The 17,372-nt window shown below is 44.3% G+C and overlaps 1 protein-coding gene across 28 annotated transcripts in view; it reads left to right on the top strand.

Annotated features, from left to right (window-relative positions):
- The window catches only part of LOC109640974 (ankyrin-3-like), a 73,128-nt gene that overhangs the window by 7,871 nt on the left and 47,885 nt on the right, over positions 1 to 17,372 (top strand). For 11 of the 28 annotated variants that reach the window (XM_069517639.1, XM_069517640.1, XM_069517638.1 and 8 more), the window contains exons 2-11: positions 7,788 to 7,889; positions 8,210 to 8,308; positions 9,608 to 9,709; positions 11,270 to 11,368; positions 13,351 to 13,536; positions 14,191 to 14,214; positions 15,806 to 15,904; positions 16,195 to 16,293; positions 16,399 to 16,497; positions 16,696 to 16,893. In XM_069517639.1, coding sequence (XP_069373740.1) covers positions 7,788 to 7,889; positions 8,210 to 8,308; positions 9,608 to 9,709; positions 11,270 to 11,368; positions 13,351 to 13,536; positions 14,191 to 14,214; positions 15,806 to 15,904; positions 16,195 to 16,293; positions 16,399 to 16,497; positions 16,696 to 16,893 — 1,107 coding nt within the window. The remainder of the gene's footprint in view (positions 1 to 7,787; positions 7,890 to 8,209; positions 8,309 to 9,607; positions 9,710 to 11,269; positions 11,369 to 13,350; positions 13,537 to 14,190; positions 14,215 to 15,805; positions 15,905 to 16,194; positions 16,294 to 16,398; positions 16,498 to 16,695; positions 16,894 to 17,372) is intronic. The other 17 variants (XM_069517633.1, XM_069517643.1, XM_069517650.1 and 14 more) reach the window with 3 other exon arrangements.

Genomic DNA, 17,372 nt, shown 5'->3' on the forward strand with positions numbered 1-17,372 from the left:
GTTCTGCCGCCGCCCACGATCACTGTGCAGAGTCTCGCAGCAGCAGAGACCTCACGGGAATCAAACAGTATTTGGTTTGAGCCAAAAACACTGTCCTCATTTACACAATTCCCCACTCTCTCTCTCTCTCTTTCTCTTTCTCGCTCTTTCTCTACGTGTGTGTGTGTGTGTGTGTATACACCCTCTCATCAGCCACTTTAGGATAAAGAGACTCTGTTTCTTTTACAGAACAATACATCTGAAGACTTCACTTTGGACATTTGGACGTTTCTTTCATTATCGATTAATCAAGAAAAATAACCAACGATTTTAAACGATGTTAAAAAAACAATCATTAACTAGCTTCAATAGATCCTGAAGCTACTTTTAAAGGTCCAGAAAGATTTGTGTGAAAACGATCTATCGGCAGAAAATAGATAAAGGGCTTGTTTTCTAGAACAGGCCCTTTATATTTGAATACTTTATATTTACATCAGGAGCGGGTCGTCTCTACGGAGGCCGCCATGTTTTTTACGGTAGCCCAAACTGGCCAAACTAAACATTGTTTGCATTTATGACAACTGAAGCTACCACAGGTTCTCTGTCATGTTTGGACGGGGGAGGGTGAGGTGAGGGGTATTCAGCTGCAACATGCAACCTCACCACTAGATGTCACTAAACTCTACACACTGAACCTTTAAATACAGCTGCGGGGACAAATTCAAACAACACTTAAATAATGACAGAAACCATCTGTTTAAAATTTAGCTCATGTTCCATCTGCTCACATGGAGGAGGGAGGTTTATGGACATACTGCAGCCAGCCACCAGGGTGCGATCAAGACGCTTTGGCTCAGGGGGCGCTGTCATGTCCTCGCACACAGTCTGTGGTAGAGTCAGTCGCACACTCACTGCAGTGCTCGTCCCTGTTAGTGCACCGTGTGTGCTTCTGGTCTCGGGCAGATGTTAATTTATTCATGACCAGCTCTCCTCGCTGTCAGAAGAGATTAACCGAGCAGCCGCACAGAAGCTGGTGCGTCCGTCCTTCTCGCACGTCTCTCTCGACTTTGTGTTTTTAGATTTGGGCGCACATGCAGCTGACACGGAGCGGACAAGCATCCACGTCCGTCCGTGGGTGTTTCTGTTTCCTCTGTGGGCGGGCCAGTGTGTCAACCTGCTTATCAGACAGCACAAACACACACTCACACACAGACACAGTGCACAACCTTACATCTACACAAGTGACCCGGCATCGACGTCACCTGCCGTCATCCAGTGAGGAGAGAGCAACGTCTCAAAGACAAATAAGAGGCTGAATCTATGACCCGTTTGTTCACAGGTTTGGATTCTGTCACATTCAGCTGCGACGGAATGTGAAATGAACGACAGAAGAGAAGGAGGTGAAGACGAGTGTGTTTTTTTTTTATCCTCCTTGATCTGTAGCTCAAGTGCTGTGAAAACACTGAGACTGCAGTAGCCGAGCGGCCAATCAGATTGCAGCACTCGACAACCAGTCAGAGGCAGAACAATACACACACACACACACACACACACACACACACACACAAACACACACACACACACACACACACACACACTTCTTTAGTCTGCCCCATTCTCTCTTGATGACATAATAAAATACACTGAATTAAGCTTCAAGACTTTTTCTAAAAGGGAAAAACAGACGTTCATGATTAAATATTAACGACAACAATAACACTTAGTTTTCTCCACAACCTCTTTTATCACTTTTCTTTATAACAAACTGCGACAGACGTTTCCTGATGTTTTTGTTTTTTTACATCTGAGGACAAAATGCTTTTCTCTCCTGCTGCAGTTGATGCAGTACGATCGAGGGACCACTAGGGGCCGATAGAGGACAGTGAACAGTGTGTGTGTGTGTTCATGTCTATCTATAGTTATGAGGCCACCTTTGGTTCAATACCATCATTGTGAGGACATTTTGTCTGGTCCTCACAAACTCAAAGGCTTGTTTGAGGGTGAAGACTTGGTTCTAGGGTTAGAACTAGGTTCGTGCATTTAGTTGTGATGGTTAAGTTGAGGGGCGAGGCAACGCATTATGTCAATGAGTGTCCTCACAACTATACACACACACACACACACACACAGTTCATTAAAATATCTTATCATCTTCATTTGTGTGAGAAAAGAGAAGAAGGCTCATCTCGTCTTCTTCTTATCAGGACTTTGCTTTGACTCACTTTCATCAACGTTAACCAGCAGCTCAGAGACGACAGTTAGCTTCATCAGGACTGAGCTGTGGCCCCCATGAGGTCCACTGGTCCCCATGAGGTCCACTGGTCCCCATGAGGTCCACTGGTCCCTGGTCCCCATGAGGTCCACTGGTCCTGACGTGTTAATGCTGGAAATGGTCCTGGAGACAAAACCGAGTACACACACACACACACACACACACACTCTAGAAGCTTCCATATATCGTTCCCATCCAACCCTGAGAATTTAGGAGCTTTGGTTACCATGGCAACAACCCCTCTGTTCGCCCTCATCTGGCTGTTATCCTTTCTCCCTCCTTTCACAGATGTCATAAAACACCAAAGACGGATCATTAAGCTGATCTGTGTGTGTGTGTGTTCGGTGTGTTCGGTGTGTGTGTGTTCGGTGTGTGTGTGTGTGTGTGTGTGTGTGTGTGTGTGTGTGTGTTTCACAGTTAACTCCATTCTCCCCGACTCCTCTCCGTGTACCTGCGGTGACAGACGAGGCAAATTCCTCTCCACCTCTTTTGCAGCCAAAGCACTCGAGCGATTTGTCAACCAACAGATAAATAATCTGCGGCCGTGTTCGATAAATTCATGTTGTCAGTTACAGACCCACTTTCTTTTGAGTCACACTTTCTTCAGCTGCAGACCTGATGAGAGCATTAGAGTATGAATGAGACACGTCAAACAATCCTCTGCAGTGGGATCATACGGTCAGAGAAAAACTAAAGAACATCATCAGCTGATCCCGACTGTTTATCTGACGTTTAATTCTGGTTGTGACTCTGACGCCGTTCCTTCCACTCAGCACCGGTTGCAGGCGTAGATCCCGTTTCACGTCGCAAACCAGAATCCTACGTAGCACAACCGGGCACAGTTTGAAACGACCGTGTCCTAATCTTTGTTTGAACTCCTGCCTGTTGTGTCATGTACTGAGATCTGGAGATTCTCTGGAGATTCTCTGGAGATTCTCTGGACGGGGTCGTCAGGGTTAAAGTGCTTGTCTGTAGGAAAAGTGTAAAACATCCCAGATTAAATTTGAATCCCTCTGAACCAGCGGAGAAGGAGGAGCCCTGGGTGTAGACCCTCCGGCCCTCAAAGCCTCGTCCACCCTCAGCTCGTAGTTCTTGGTCTGGATCCTCAGGTCTCCTAAAAAACTCTAAAGTTTTTATTTATAAACCGTCCGATTTTACAGGATTATTGTATTTTTATACTTATGTTAAAGTAAGTAAACATTCTGCGACGTTGGAGCTGTTGATCACAGGTTTTTTTTTTCAATCTAAGAAGTTAGTGTAACTTGGTAAAAAGTTTGTGTTGTAAAGTTCAAAGTGAAAGAAACAGTTTAGATTTTTCCTGCTGCTGGCAGACTGACACTCAGCAGCGTCTGATCCCCGGTGGTTCCGGTGTGAGTTGGTTTGAGATTAACGCCGGAACTCGTCTGCCTCCCCCCTTCCTCCTCCTCCTTCACCTCCTCCTCCTCCTCCATGCTCTGGACTTTCTCACTGTGAGCCAGGTATTTTTAGCTGTGACATAATGCCCCTATCTCCCTCTCTCTCTTTCTCTCCCTCTCTCTCTCTCTCTTTCTCACACACACACACACACATAGCCTTTCACTCTCGGCCTCTCCCTCACCCTCCCCTCTCACACAGACCGTCCCTCCCCCTCTCCTCCCTTGCCCCCCCATCCCTCCCTGCCTGGCTCGCAGGCTAAGGCTGTAGCTGCCACAGTAATTGAGTGCTCAGGTTTCACACTTTGAGCTGCGGGGCCGAGGGAAACATGGCAGTGGAGGAGGCAGCGGACTATCTGGCAGAAGTAAGTCGTTACTGCACTTTAGCAATGACGCCGGCGAGCTGAGCCGACTGTCGGCACGCTCACCTGACCTCACCTCTCTGCTCTGCATCACCTCTAACCGGATTGAGGAATTCAGAGGCGATGGTGGCGTCTGCGGTGGTCATGGGTCCAGAGATGGGACATGTTGTGGGATGAGGCAGGACGTTAGAGGCTGTGGGGGGGGGGGGGGCGACGGTGGTCGTGGATGGGACGGGTGGCTGTGGCAAGTCTGCTGCACCACTCTGCTGCAGTGTGTGTGTGTATAAACAGTGTGTGTGTGTGTGTGTGTGTGTGTGTGTATGACTGTGTCCTGGCTCATTGTTATTATACATCTATCCTGCTGTTTATTATGTACATATGAGCCTGTGCAGTTTCCTGTGGGCCCAGTTTCATGTTGCAGCCATGTGAATGGAAGCACCTGACCTTGGACTGCAGCACATGCTCTGTGTGTTTCTACCAAAAGGAGAATAAAAGGAGAGAAATCGAGGAAAGAGGAAGAGATGTTAGAAGAAGCAAGTGTTTTTTTTGTTTTTAATCAGCTCATTTCCTCACACCCAGAGTCTCCTGAACGAGGTGACATGTGATACAGGGTCTGCAGTGTTCTGTCATCGTCATGGGTCAAAGCTGAAACGGCACTTTTGAAAGAATCAGCAGGAGGATGTGAATTTAACGTACTGAGGTGTTAATATGATATATATTTTCATTGAATGGGTGCCTGGTGTCATGTCACACTCTCTGCTCCCTCTGTGTTGTCGGCCGGGGGTCAGCTCCTCTGTTGGAATGTGTGTAACTGTATGAGTGTGAGGCAGTGTGTTGTGGAGAAAGAGCGACTGTCGCATTCTTTGCATATCTCTCCCGGATAAATAAAGTTACACTTAGCGCTAAACAAGTCTCCAGAAGTTGAAGTAAACACGATATGAGTTTTTACAGAACATGGATTCATTCTGCAAGAAATCTATTTGAAAAACTCAACTGCCGAGGCCTAACTGTCCCTTAAAAGTCAATCGAGCTGCACCAGTTTTCCCACACTCAGAGACATCAGTGTATATAACACGCCCGATTATTTTCATCAGGATACATAAATTATTCTCTGAGAAATCAATGAAAATGTCAAAAACAACATGCAGTATTCTGCAATGGTAAAAAGTAATCCTGTATGTGTTCTTCACCGAGTTCTCCGTCCAGTCGTTTGTGAGTGAGCCCGTCAGTGGAACTCACAATGAGAAAGTTTCTATAATCATGAAATCGTATGAACAAAAGATTGTTTCATGCAACTTTTCTTGAAAACTTAAATGACACACGATACAGGAGATGTTGCACAGATCCAGCATCCGTTTGAATGGGAGTCATTTCCACTGGTTCTAATTTTGCTGTGGAATGGCTTCCATAGGATCATACAGCTTATATACACACACGTGCACTGGGCTGTCTATTGATAGTCAACAGCTTCTCTGCATCTCTTTATCTTGATCTCTCTCTTTTGTCTTTCCTCGTGTTTCATTCACTTTTCTTTCCTCTCTCTCTCTCTTTTGTTGAAACTTCTGAACGAGCTCTGAAACCCAAACACTATTAAATCACCCACACAGGCTTGTAAACATCCTGTCACCGATCCACGACTCTTATTCTTGTTATCTCCTGAATCCAGGAGAAACACAGATTTGACGTTCCCTTCATTTCACCGTCAGTTTACGTGTTTTGGAATCTGAACGTCATGTTGTGTGTTTGAATGAAAATATAAAGGCTGTGACTTTATTTTGGATCGTGCTGCGATGTGCAGCGTTTACATGGACACCGACAATCTGATATTAACCCGATTAAGCCAATAGTCTGAATAAGATGCTGCCATGTAAACAACATGTTCTGATTATCTTAACCTGACCAGGTCATGATCAGATTAAACAATAATCAAATGAAGACGTGTGGAATATTCTGACCTTCGTCACATTATGAAGTTTAAATAGCATTTTGTGACGACTGCTGTGTTGTCATTCATTGTCTGTGTTGTTTCAGCTTCCATTCATTTTTGTCCACAGGAGCATTTACAAACACATGAAAACAATTAAATCTCTTTACAACCATTGTATTTCTACATAGACGCTATATATAATAATGATAATAATAATAATAATAATGACAGAACCAGTATGAGTTATTTTATAAACTTGTCTGTGTGATGTCATGGTCCCAGTCTGACTGTAGGTAAGCCCCCTCGTCTCCGCACCACTGACTGGATGCTGACACCCAAAACACACTGTGTGTGTGTGTGTGTGTGTGTGTGTGTGTGTGTGTGTGTGAGATGATGAACTGCGATAACAACCATTCACTGAGTGGGGAAGTGAGCTCAGCGATCAGCTTTGGCCAACAATCTGTCTACAATAACAAAGATCACGGAGCAGCGGACGTGACGATGACACACAAGACAATTATTGAGATGACATAAAAACATTCAGAGGAAGGTTCCAGCTCGGAATAGTTTAAGATGCTCACAACATAAATAATATAAACACAGTAACGGCAGCCTCAGGCTCATTAGCATCAACTTCTATCTGTTTAAAACATTAATTATTCATTTTTCTTTGCTTTGCTTTGTTTTGTTTTTTCTTAAAGTTTGCAGTTTCCTTATGTTGTGGAAACCTGCGATCATGTTCTATCAGGGGACTGTCATCATTCTCACTATACATTATTACATGAACCCACTTTCTGTGTTCAGAATTTTTCAAACGATGCGTTTGAAGTGTAATGTATTTACTGCAGAGTCTGTTCTCAGCCTGCCTGTTTGTCTGGTCTGTGGTGAGGCTGGTCTTCTGAAAATAATAGACTTAAATGAAATCACTTCTTTTGTTCCTTCTCTGTCTGGAGAGATTTATTCTGCGTGTTCATGAGTGATGCTTGTTGTCGAAGTTCGGTGAATTAGCTTGTGACATATTTCATGATGGTTTTCAAACTGAAAACATACGACCTCTGACTGTGCACTGCCCTGTGTGTGTGTGTGTGTGTGTGTGTGTGTGTGTGTGTGTGTGTGTGTGTGTGTGTGTGTGTGTGTGTGTGTGTGAGTGCACTTGGTAGAGGATCTTGCAGGTTAACAGCAGCACAGTGTAACTGGAGAGTTCTCCTCCTGGGCTCTCTCTGACTGGGTGTGGTGGACTGTAGCACTGCAATCCTGAAATCAGAGACACACACTGATTCCTGCCCCGTATGTCTTTCCTGTGTGTTTTCCCCACAATTCCCTCTGTCGTCTCGCTTCAACGTCCCGCTCCACACACTCCGTCTTCCCGTGCATCACACACAGACGCACGCTCTGCCACACCCTGAGGTCCTCACAGATTTGTATAAACATGAGCACACGCGGCGTATTTACTTCCCTGCGCTCGGCGTGATGACTGCAGTCTAACTTCAAATTACTGTGTTCCTCATTCAGCCTGATCCTGTGTTTTTTAGTTAATGTAGAAGCCTCAAGGGATAAATCCAGCTTTTCTCTCGTCACAGGGATTCACAGGGATCGGATGACTCATGCATAAATGTAAATATTTTCGTCGTATTTTTGAAATATCAAACAGCCTGGAACAAGCTCCCGCATGTTCTAATTGCTTCATTGCAAAAACAAATTTGGAATTTCTCTCAGAGACGACCAGGTTGTTCTGTTCCCTGGTTTTCGTGCACCTGTAGCGACCTTCTCCTCGTCAGCGTGTTGTTGTGGTCGAGATGACGAACCTTCCTGTCTCTGTCTGTGTTTCCCTGCAGACCGATGTAAATGCCTGTTACCTGCGATCAGCTCGGGCCGGGAACCTCGAGAAAGCTTTGGACTACCTGAAAAATGGAGTCGACATCAACATATGCAATCAGGTATGTGCTTAGCAACTCAACTTTTTTCATTTGGTGAGGACGCACAGTCACGGTGCTGATACCTGGGGTTTGGGTGTTATGCCGATACCAGTTGTCGTATCAAAATGTTAAAGTGTTGCAGCTGTAAAAGGTTTAAATGTTCAGACAACACATCACCGTCCTCAGACTGTCAGGTGCTGCAAGCTCCTCTTTTCAGCCTCAGCAGCTAAAGAGTCTAATAGAGAAAACACGTCCTCGGCTATTTAAAGGAACAGCGTCGATATGTTCAGGTTGAAATTGTTCCCCTTGTGTTGGTTTTAAAATCTCTCTCTCGTCTCCAGAACGGCCTGAATGCGCTTCATCTGGCCTCAAAGGAGGGACATGTGGAGGTGGTGGCTGAGCTCATCAAGCAGGGCGCCAACGTGGACGCAGCAACCAAGGTTTGTGCCACCCGGGAGTCTCACACACAGACACACAGACACACACACACACACACACACACACACACACACACACACAGTGGCTCACTCGGCCTATGCATGAATTCACACACACACTGGAGTTTGCTGCGTCAGCTCCTTCTCAAAGTCACACTGCCTGAGCAGCACTAAAAGAGATAAACGGTGGTGTGTTTGCAGAGAGGTGGAGTGAAGTGATTTAGTGGAAGGAAATAATGTGTTTTGTCGTTTGCATGACAGAGTTTTTCACATGCACTGGGTGGTGCATTCAGACTGAACCCAGGGATGTGCAGCTACGTGGCCACACCAGTGTAAATCACCTCAGGCTTTAAAAATGAACCCGTCTTCAAATGCAATGCTCTGTTAGGTTTGGTCTTCATGAAACTGAAAAGGGGAAAGATTGGAATAAATAGATATTTAAGTGAAGTGTGAAGTTTAGACACAGATCGTCAGATCGTCTCCTTTGATTTAAAGAAAAACTTGATATCTACAGCGAGTGTGTTTTTTGAGCTGTTAATCGAAATGGTCTCATTTTAACATTGACGCGTCTTTAGCAAACTGAACGGCACTAAAGTAATAATGTTGTCATATAACATCGCAAAAAAAAAGTTACCTCGTCGCTATGCACCCTGCAAACAGCTGTGTGTCTTTTTACTCGCTTTTGTCCACAGAGACGCAAAAAATCAACGAAAATTGGAAAGTTCCAGTGTTCACGGCTACAACTGCTGCACATTTACTTCATCCACGTGGGAAGTCTGGGCCAAAGTTCATCCCGTTATTTCGCTCATCATGGCGTTTTCTAACGTAGCTGCAGCTCTAGTGCAGCAGAGGAGCTGAAGCGTGAGGAGAACGAGAGAACCAGTTGTTCAGATTCAGGAATGAGGAGAGCGTCTCTGTGGAGATTCCAGTGGCAGCAGCAGTGACAACAAGGCGACAGCTGCTGTTCGCTGACACAGACACAACAGGTGCCTCCAGAGCAGCCTCAGCGCCTGTAGCTTGTTCCTGTCTCCACTCCAGCGAGAGCCGGAGGCCCGAGGCGTCGTGGTCTCAGGTTCTACGTCACATTTTTGTAAACCTGATATCTCAAGAACTTCATATTAACCGAGTAGATCTGGCGACGAGATTTGACGAAACACACTTTGATTCAATTTCAGTGGTCAGAGGTCAGAGGTCAGAGGTCACGGCGACCTCTGGGAAAAACATGTATGTAAACTGAACCTGCAGCTGGACGCATATAAACACTTTCGAGTTTGTAATCAAGTGTTCGTCATGTTTTTCAAGCAGAAAGGAAACACAGCGCTGCACATAGCTTCTCTTGCCGGACAGACGGACGTGGTGAAGGAGCTGGTGACACACGGAGCCAACGTCAACGCACAGTCTCAGGTAACACACACACACACACACACACACACACACACACACACACACACACACACACAATATATATATCATTTTATTGGATGACATAAAAGTACCCAAAAGTTAACCCATGTCCATCGCCCCCTGGTGGCTGGCTGCAGTACAGGTCATGAACCCTACCTCCTCCATGTCAACAGATGGGACATGGACCAAACAATCGGTTTTAAGTACTTATTTGACGTTTTGAAAAAGGGGCGTCTTGTTACACATGGTCAATGACACGGGTGCCAAATGACAGCAAAAGCACAAGATGGCGGAGTTCGTATCTGGGATAGTTTGGCCTCATTTTTCGTCACGGTCCATGTTTCATTGCAGTCGTTGGCTTAGTCATGTGAAACGTGTTGCTCATAAAAGATGATGAGGTATAAAGACTGTGAATATGTTTTGTTTGTCCTTGATCACAGCCGCGTTTTTGACTTTGAACTTCAAATAAAATATGTGAGAGACACGAGGATAAATACAAAGAAGAGCGGAGGAGGAGGAGGAGGAGATTTATTTTTAATGCTAAAGTGGATTTTTGATCTTTGTGTTGCTGTGGAGATCAGTTTTCATGGACACACACACACACACACACACACACACACACACACACACACACACACACACACACACAACCTCTTCAACCCCTGCTCCAGATCAGCTCTTATCTTCGCTCTTATCGGGTGTGAGGTATGTGCGGAGGTGACAGTATGTACTCCATGATCGTCAGGAACAGAACGTCTATATGCGGCTGTAGAGGACAGAAAAGAAAAAAAAGTCCCTGCTATGATACAGTAGAAAACTCAGCAATATATCACGAGAGAGCAAAATGTTTCTCTGAATCCAAAGATCCAACTTTTTATAGAGTGAAATTAAATCCCTGAAAATTCCAGATGCATTAAAATACAGAAATTCAGTATTTCCACAAAGCAGTCATATCGATTATCAACACAGCTCACGGAGAGTAAGCAGAAATGTGAACGTCCCCTCTACGAAGGATTTCTTTGATATGCGTCACCAGCTTGTCCCACCCTTGCCGCTGTTGCCTAGCAACAGAGCTGCAGTTGGACACGATGAAAAAGTTTCAGTGCCGCTGGGTTTCACAACATGTGAAGCTTGTTCCCTTGAGTCGAAGCCCGACGCTTGCGTTTAAAAGTGTCAGCGTCGGACGTTTTGGTGTCATCGCTCTCACGCTCTCGGGCCACGTCCACATCACTCTGCTTTTATTTCATTCATTCATTTTTGTTCATTTCGAACTTGAATGAAAAGAGAAATCAGCTACATATGTTATTCCTGCGACTCCTGTGTGTGTGAGTGGTCACACGATACGTGATTTAAAGGCGTGCTGGTGTGGACGAGGATTAAAACTGAGACAGAGCCAAGACAGATGATGAGATACAGAAGCTATAATTATGAGACTTTTATTTTGTAGAGAGGTGACGTTCAGACTGTTTAGTCTCAGACGTGAGCAGCGGATTAAAACACCGACATGATGATGATGATGATGATGATGATGATGATGATGATGATAACTGTGTTTTCCAGAATGGCTTCACTCCGCTCTACATGGCGGCTCAGGAGAACCACATGGACGTGGTGCAGTATTTATTGGACCACGGCTCCAGTCAGAGCATCGCCACCGAGGTAAATAAACCGTCACGCACAAACACAAATATATAATTTACTGTACAAACACACTTAGCGCCTGTTTACACTGCGGAGCCCCTCACAGCCTCTGATAACTACCCTTCATCCCAACCCCTCGTTTATCCTCCCTGTAATTACACTGCAGCGTCAGGACTCTGTGGTAAATAGGTGCCTCCTCAACGGTTCATACAATAAGTTCATCCTGTGTTTGTGTCTCTGACACAGCAGTACCACTGGAAACCGTGGGGGGGCAGTGTTGCTAATAGTTTAAATGAAGATGACCCCGGGACACGAGGAAGAAATTTCGCAGAGGTTTCGCAGGAGAGTTGGAAAAAAACGACAGAAAAAAAATCAGTTTCTGTATTTTCACATTAAAATTATTTATTTATTTCTGAGTACATGTATTATTTATCAAACATTTAGATTTATTTTAAGTGTTATGCAAAATAAATAATCAAATACATCAACAAATAAAAAAATAAAAGGGCAATTTGTGTATTTTTACATTATTTCATTATTTATCCATTTTTATAACATGAAATATGATTAACATGTATTATTGAAAATAGATAAATGTAGAAATGAATAATTAAATACACAAATAAATGATACAATAAATGCATCTTGCAACAAAACAATCAAATAATTAATTTATATATCACTGAATCTATTCATTCAGTCATCAAACATAAAATATTATTAAAAAAGATTTTCTCCTTCACAACACCCCGTCGCTTCCTCTTCCTCGTTTCACCTCCCTCATTCCTCCTCTTGTCTGCCTCCTCCTCTTCTCGCCAGCCTCCTTTTTTTCCTCCTCCGGTGGGAGACGAGATGAATTATTCATGGGGGGAAATGTATATCCATGTTTGAAGCAACTCCTGGTGTTTAATAATTCATATTTCTGCATTTCAGAATAACATGAGGCAGAATAGATTAGAAACTGTTTCCTTGGATCTTGGAATGTGATTTTGATGACATAAGGCAGAAACTGTAAAACATTACGTTAGTTTAGTTTGTCGTTAGTTCAGCTCGAGGTTATTAAGGTTTGAGATATTTTGCTGTGTCACAGTTTGTCTTCCAGCTTGCAGCTTGAGATCAAAGCCCTGTTAGCGTCTCTTTGTTTGCTGTTGTTGTGCGTCGAGGTATTTTTAGGACGTTAAACTGGTTTAGTTTTCTCCTGAATTTCAGACGAAGATGATGGAACACGAGGGCGGAGCAGCTTTAGTGCGACTTATGACATTAGAAATTCTTCAAATGGATAAATTTATGCACTTGAATGTGTGTGTGTGTGTGTGAGCGTGTGTGTGTGTGTCTGTCGGCAGTTTTGTGTGTGAGCTGTTCAGGCTCTGTCTCTGTGGGGAGGTGCTACTTTGATGTGTGGGTGTAATGAAGATGCTGACTTAGTTTTATCCAGACAGTCGACCCACACACACACACACACACACACACACACTGATTGGCACAGGCAGTGTAATAAATAAGAAACAAAGCACGAGTAGCAGCACCATCACCCATGACTCATCAAAGAGAACACATCACATGACCAGACCACGAACATTTCATTTGAATGGAATGAGGTTTTTTTTTTTTTTCGTGGGCTTATATTTGAGTTGCCAGTAGGTGGCGCGATTACTTCATCACACATCCAACATTTGACGTTTGGAACAGATTAAACAATGCATGTGATTACACACGTGTGGTAACACATGAACCCACCACATTCCAGCTGCTTCGTTAAGTGCTGCAGGGGGCGCTATGGAGCCACCTTGCCACACGCTAACCTGAGACCCATAGAACGTGATCATTTTTAACAGGTGCAGAGTTTTAAGACTTTTCAGGCATGTTTAGCTTCTCAGATAATCATTTTACTTTAAATAATAATAGAGTGTAAATCAAATTATGAGTTTAGCTGCCGGCGAACATTTGCTCCGCAGCAGTCGTACCAGGAGCGTCAGTGACTGTGTCTGTTTGTCTCTCAGGACGGTTTCACTCCCCTGGCGGTGGCGTTGCAGCAGGGCCATGACCAGGTGGTTTCCCTCCTGCTGGAAAATGACACCAAGGGAAAGGTCCGCCTCCCGGCGCTGCACATCGCCGCACGAAAGGACGACACCAAGGCCGCCGCCCTCCTCCTCCAGAACGACCACAACGCTGACGTGGAGTCCAAGGTAGGCAGGACCACAGCTCCCATCATGCCCTGCTGTCAGACAGGAAGTGATTTTCTTTATTGTTATTCTGGTTCTTTTCGGCTTCGTGAATTATGGACACAACTCGTACTCACTGAACCAGTCTTACTTAAGTTACTTTATTCATTTAAAAATATTTTCTCTCTTTAAATGACGACTTAATTCTTAATTACTTAATAATTCCCATAATTTTTTACGACTTTTTTCTCGTTGAATTTCCAAATTGCTGCGATAGTCGCTCTGTCGTTGTTTGTTCTGTAATGGTGAACCTGTCGGGGCTGTTTGTTTTTGTCTGTTCAGAAAACATTTCAATCTCTGGGCTCCAACAAAAACCTCAAAGTCTCAGGACGGTGGACGAGGTTGTTTTTATTAGCTGAGGAAATAATGTTGAGGAAATAAGAGGCGAGAATCTCAGTCGTTTGTTTTCCTCTGTGTCGTTTTTCTTTTACTTCATTCTCACATGCTCATCCTGCAGCTTGGTGTAGCCATGGCGTTGTTGATGTTGTGGTTGTTGCCGTTGGTGTTTGTGTTGTTGTTGTGGTGCACTAACCACCCCATTCTCTCCTCCTCCTCCTCCTCCTCCCTCTATTCGTTTTTCTTACCCTACCGCTCCCCTTTTTCCTTTTTCCCTTCTAGATGATGGTGAATAGAACAACAGAGGTACATTTCGTCTCTTCTCTTCCTCTTCCTCTCCTCTTCCTCTCCTCTTCCTCTTCCTCTCCTCTTCATCTCCTCCTCCTTTCCGCTCCGTTCACTCACGGTCACCATTGCAGAGCCAAAGCCTTCTGTCTGCTGGCACGAATGCTTTTGCCCGTTTCACTTCTTGTGCCTTGTTTTTTTTTTAAGCCTGCTGCTTCTATAATTTCAAATATATAAAGAAAGAAGTTACATATCTTTAACATGTCTCTTCTCTCAGGCTTTCTCCACCTAACTGGCTAATTTATATGTTTCATATGTAAAGAGTCAACTCAGTCTTCACGTTTATTAACAAAATCAATATATTATTTTATCTTATGAAGCAAAGAATCACACAGTTCTCAGTAAAACGGAAAGTAGAAAACTAAACGAAACTCTTTTCCTATAAAACAAAACCGTCCCCGACTTTCTGAGTTTCATATTTGAAAGTTTTTTGTTTAGGTTTCATTAAAGTAGCTGATTATATCTAGATTTTCTGTCCCTACCACAGATGCATGTTCACCTGCATGTTGTTTTTATCCTGTCAGATGAAAGTTTATCTCGTTTTTAGGAAAAGAAAAATTTGGGGCTCCCAGAGTTTGGATTTCCCAGATTCACAAACTCTGCATGTTTTTTTTTATTTGACAGGAGATGATTGGTTTGTTCATTTTATTATATTTATTTTATCCACCTCAAACCTGGTTCACATGACTGTTTCACAAGGATGGTAAAAATATGCAATATCCTCAGTGGTCACTTTATTAGGTACATCTATAGAATGGAATATCATCCAGACATGAATTCTGCCTTTACTAAGATGGTGATGTTGAGTTGCTGTGTTTGTTATTGAGGCTGTAGTTTGGGTGAAACATTGGAAACACATTTCAGTTCCATGTTCAACACCAGTGAAAACTACAACCTCAGTGTTAGAGGTGAAGTTTATTGAAACAGTTTTCAGACATGAGAGCAACAGCGCCCTCTGCAGGAACACAATAAATCACTCTGCTGGGCTCCGTGTCCGAGCGATGAAGTGGTTTTCATGTAGAGAAAAAAAACACAACGGAACGCTGGATATTACCCATGATCCTCAGCTTCCTCAGACAGGAGGAATCCACCCAACTCTGTATAGAAATCCTCATATTTTAAAAGCTTCCTGCTGAACATCGGAGATAAACTCTGGTTTTTAATAACTGAGTGTTTTTAACTGATCACAGTTCAGCTTCACTCTTCAACTGTCGGAGCCGAATGTGACGGTTGAAGCTGTGACTCTGAAACTTTCTCCGTGTTCACACTCACTCAACCTTAAAACTCATTTCGATGAAGCTGCTGTTTTACCGTAAAGAAGTTAGATAGTGTTGCTTTAATAAAGTGACCTGAGAGTGTTTCTCCACCGTAGGAAAACTTTCAAAGCATGTTTGACTGATGCTTTGCTGGTCCGCTTCGCTCCGCTGTTGGCCAACCACTGCTGTGTGTGATGTCCCATCATGCTTTGCTCACGGCTCGCCAGGACACTTTCTTCACTTCTGTTCTTCTCTCGTTAAGTGATTCTGTTTTTCGTTTGTCTCTCGTCCCTCAGAGCGGCTTCACTCCTCTTCATATCGCGGCTCACTACGGAAACATCAACGTAGCAACGCTGCTGCTGAACAGAGGAGCAGCTGTGGACTTCAAGGCGAGGGTAGGTACAACACACACACACACACACACACACACAGACACACACTCTAACGGGCCTTTTGAAGTGAGTACCGCTGCAACCACTCACTCTCATACTAGGGTGGGATGATGTGTTGGAATCTGTGTGTGTGTGTGTGTTTGCAGTTCTGCAGCTGTGCCTGTCGCTCATGTTGTCTTTGCTCTGTAGGAGCCTGTAGATGGTGGCAGGGGATTCTGGGAGTTTATATAGTTCTGAAGTGAACAACAGACAAACAGTGATGAAAACATAATGGATCATGTGTCTCTCCTCAGAATGACATAACGCCGCTGCACGTAGCATCCAAACGTGGGAACGGAAACATGGTGCGACTGCTGCTGGAGAGGGGCTCCAAGATAGATGCACGGACCAAGGTACACACACACACACTCACTCATCATATCAACCAGGGCTCGCCTGTGGTGAGACCTTCACGGACACGTGAAGCTGAAGCTGCTGTTTGTGGTTTCTTCTCCCAGGATGGTCTGACTCCTCTTCACTGTGGAGCCAGGAGTGGTCACGAGCAGGTGGTGGAGATGCTGCTGGACAGAGGAGCTCCGATACTGTCAAAGACCAAGGTTCGATTTCCACCTGTTTTCTATTTACGTTGTCCAAACGTCCGTCCCGTTGATGTGAACACCTTGAGGGAACTTGTTCATTTGGACCCAAGGATGAACTGGTTAGATTTTGGTGGTAGAAGGTCAAAGCTCAAGTGAACTTGCAAATGAGAATCAGCGACCTTATATCAAATCGACGTCTTCTGTTTTCCCTTCCAGAACGGTTTGTCTCCGCTCCACATGGCGACGCAGGGCGACCACCTCAACTGCGTCCAGCTGCTGCTGCACCACGAGGTGCCTGTGGACGACGTGACCAACGACTACCTGACCGCGCTGCACGTCGCTGCCCACTGCGGACACTACAAGGTGGCAAAGGTCATTGTGGACAAGAAGGCCAACCCCAACGCCAAGGCTCTGGTGAGGATCAATACGATTCTGAGCTTTTACTAATGATTCCAAAGATTATAGTTTTAAATCTAATCTTTTTCTTCCTCTCGTTGTTTCTCACACTTAAACGATTAATTAATTCTTTGTAAGCCATATTCTGCAGAATTCCTTTCCTTCCTTTATTCCTCTCTTTCTCCGAAAAGATAAGTAAGTGACATTCACTGCAGCGCTCCTAGAGGCTGGAAGAAGAAGTGCATTTTTACCTCACTGTACTTACCCTCGATACTTTTTACAGTTCACTCCTGAGACACGTTTAAAGAGTTCCGGAAACGTTTCTCAGCTTGTGGGAAAAAGACGTTGAACCTTTTAACGGAAACGCTTATTTAAAATGACATACAAACCTCGACCACATTCATGTGAGAAGGTGCGTGTTTGAAAAGAGCCTTCAGAGAGGAAAAGAGAGAAGAGGGATAGTTGAGTCTTTCTGTTTTCTCCAAAACTGGTGAATT

This window comes from Paralichthys olivaceus, chromosome 21 (genome assembly GCF_024713975.1).
Source record: "Paralichthys olivaceus isolate ysfri-2021 chromosome 21, ASM2471397v2, whole genome shotgun sequence".
NCBI lineage: Eukaryota > Metazoa > Chordata > Actinopteri > Pleuronectiformes > Paralichthyidae > Paralichthys > Paralichthys olivaceus.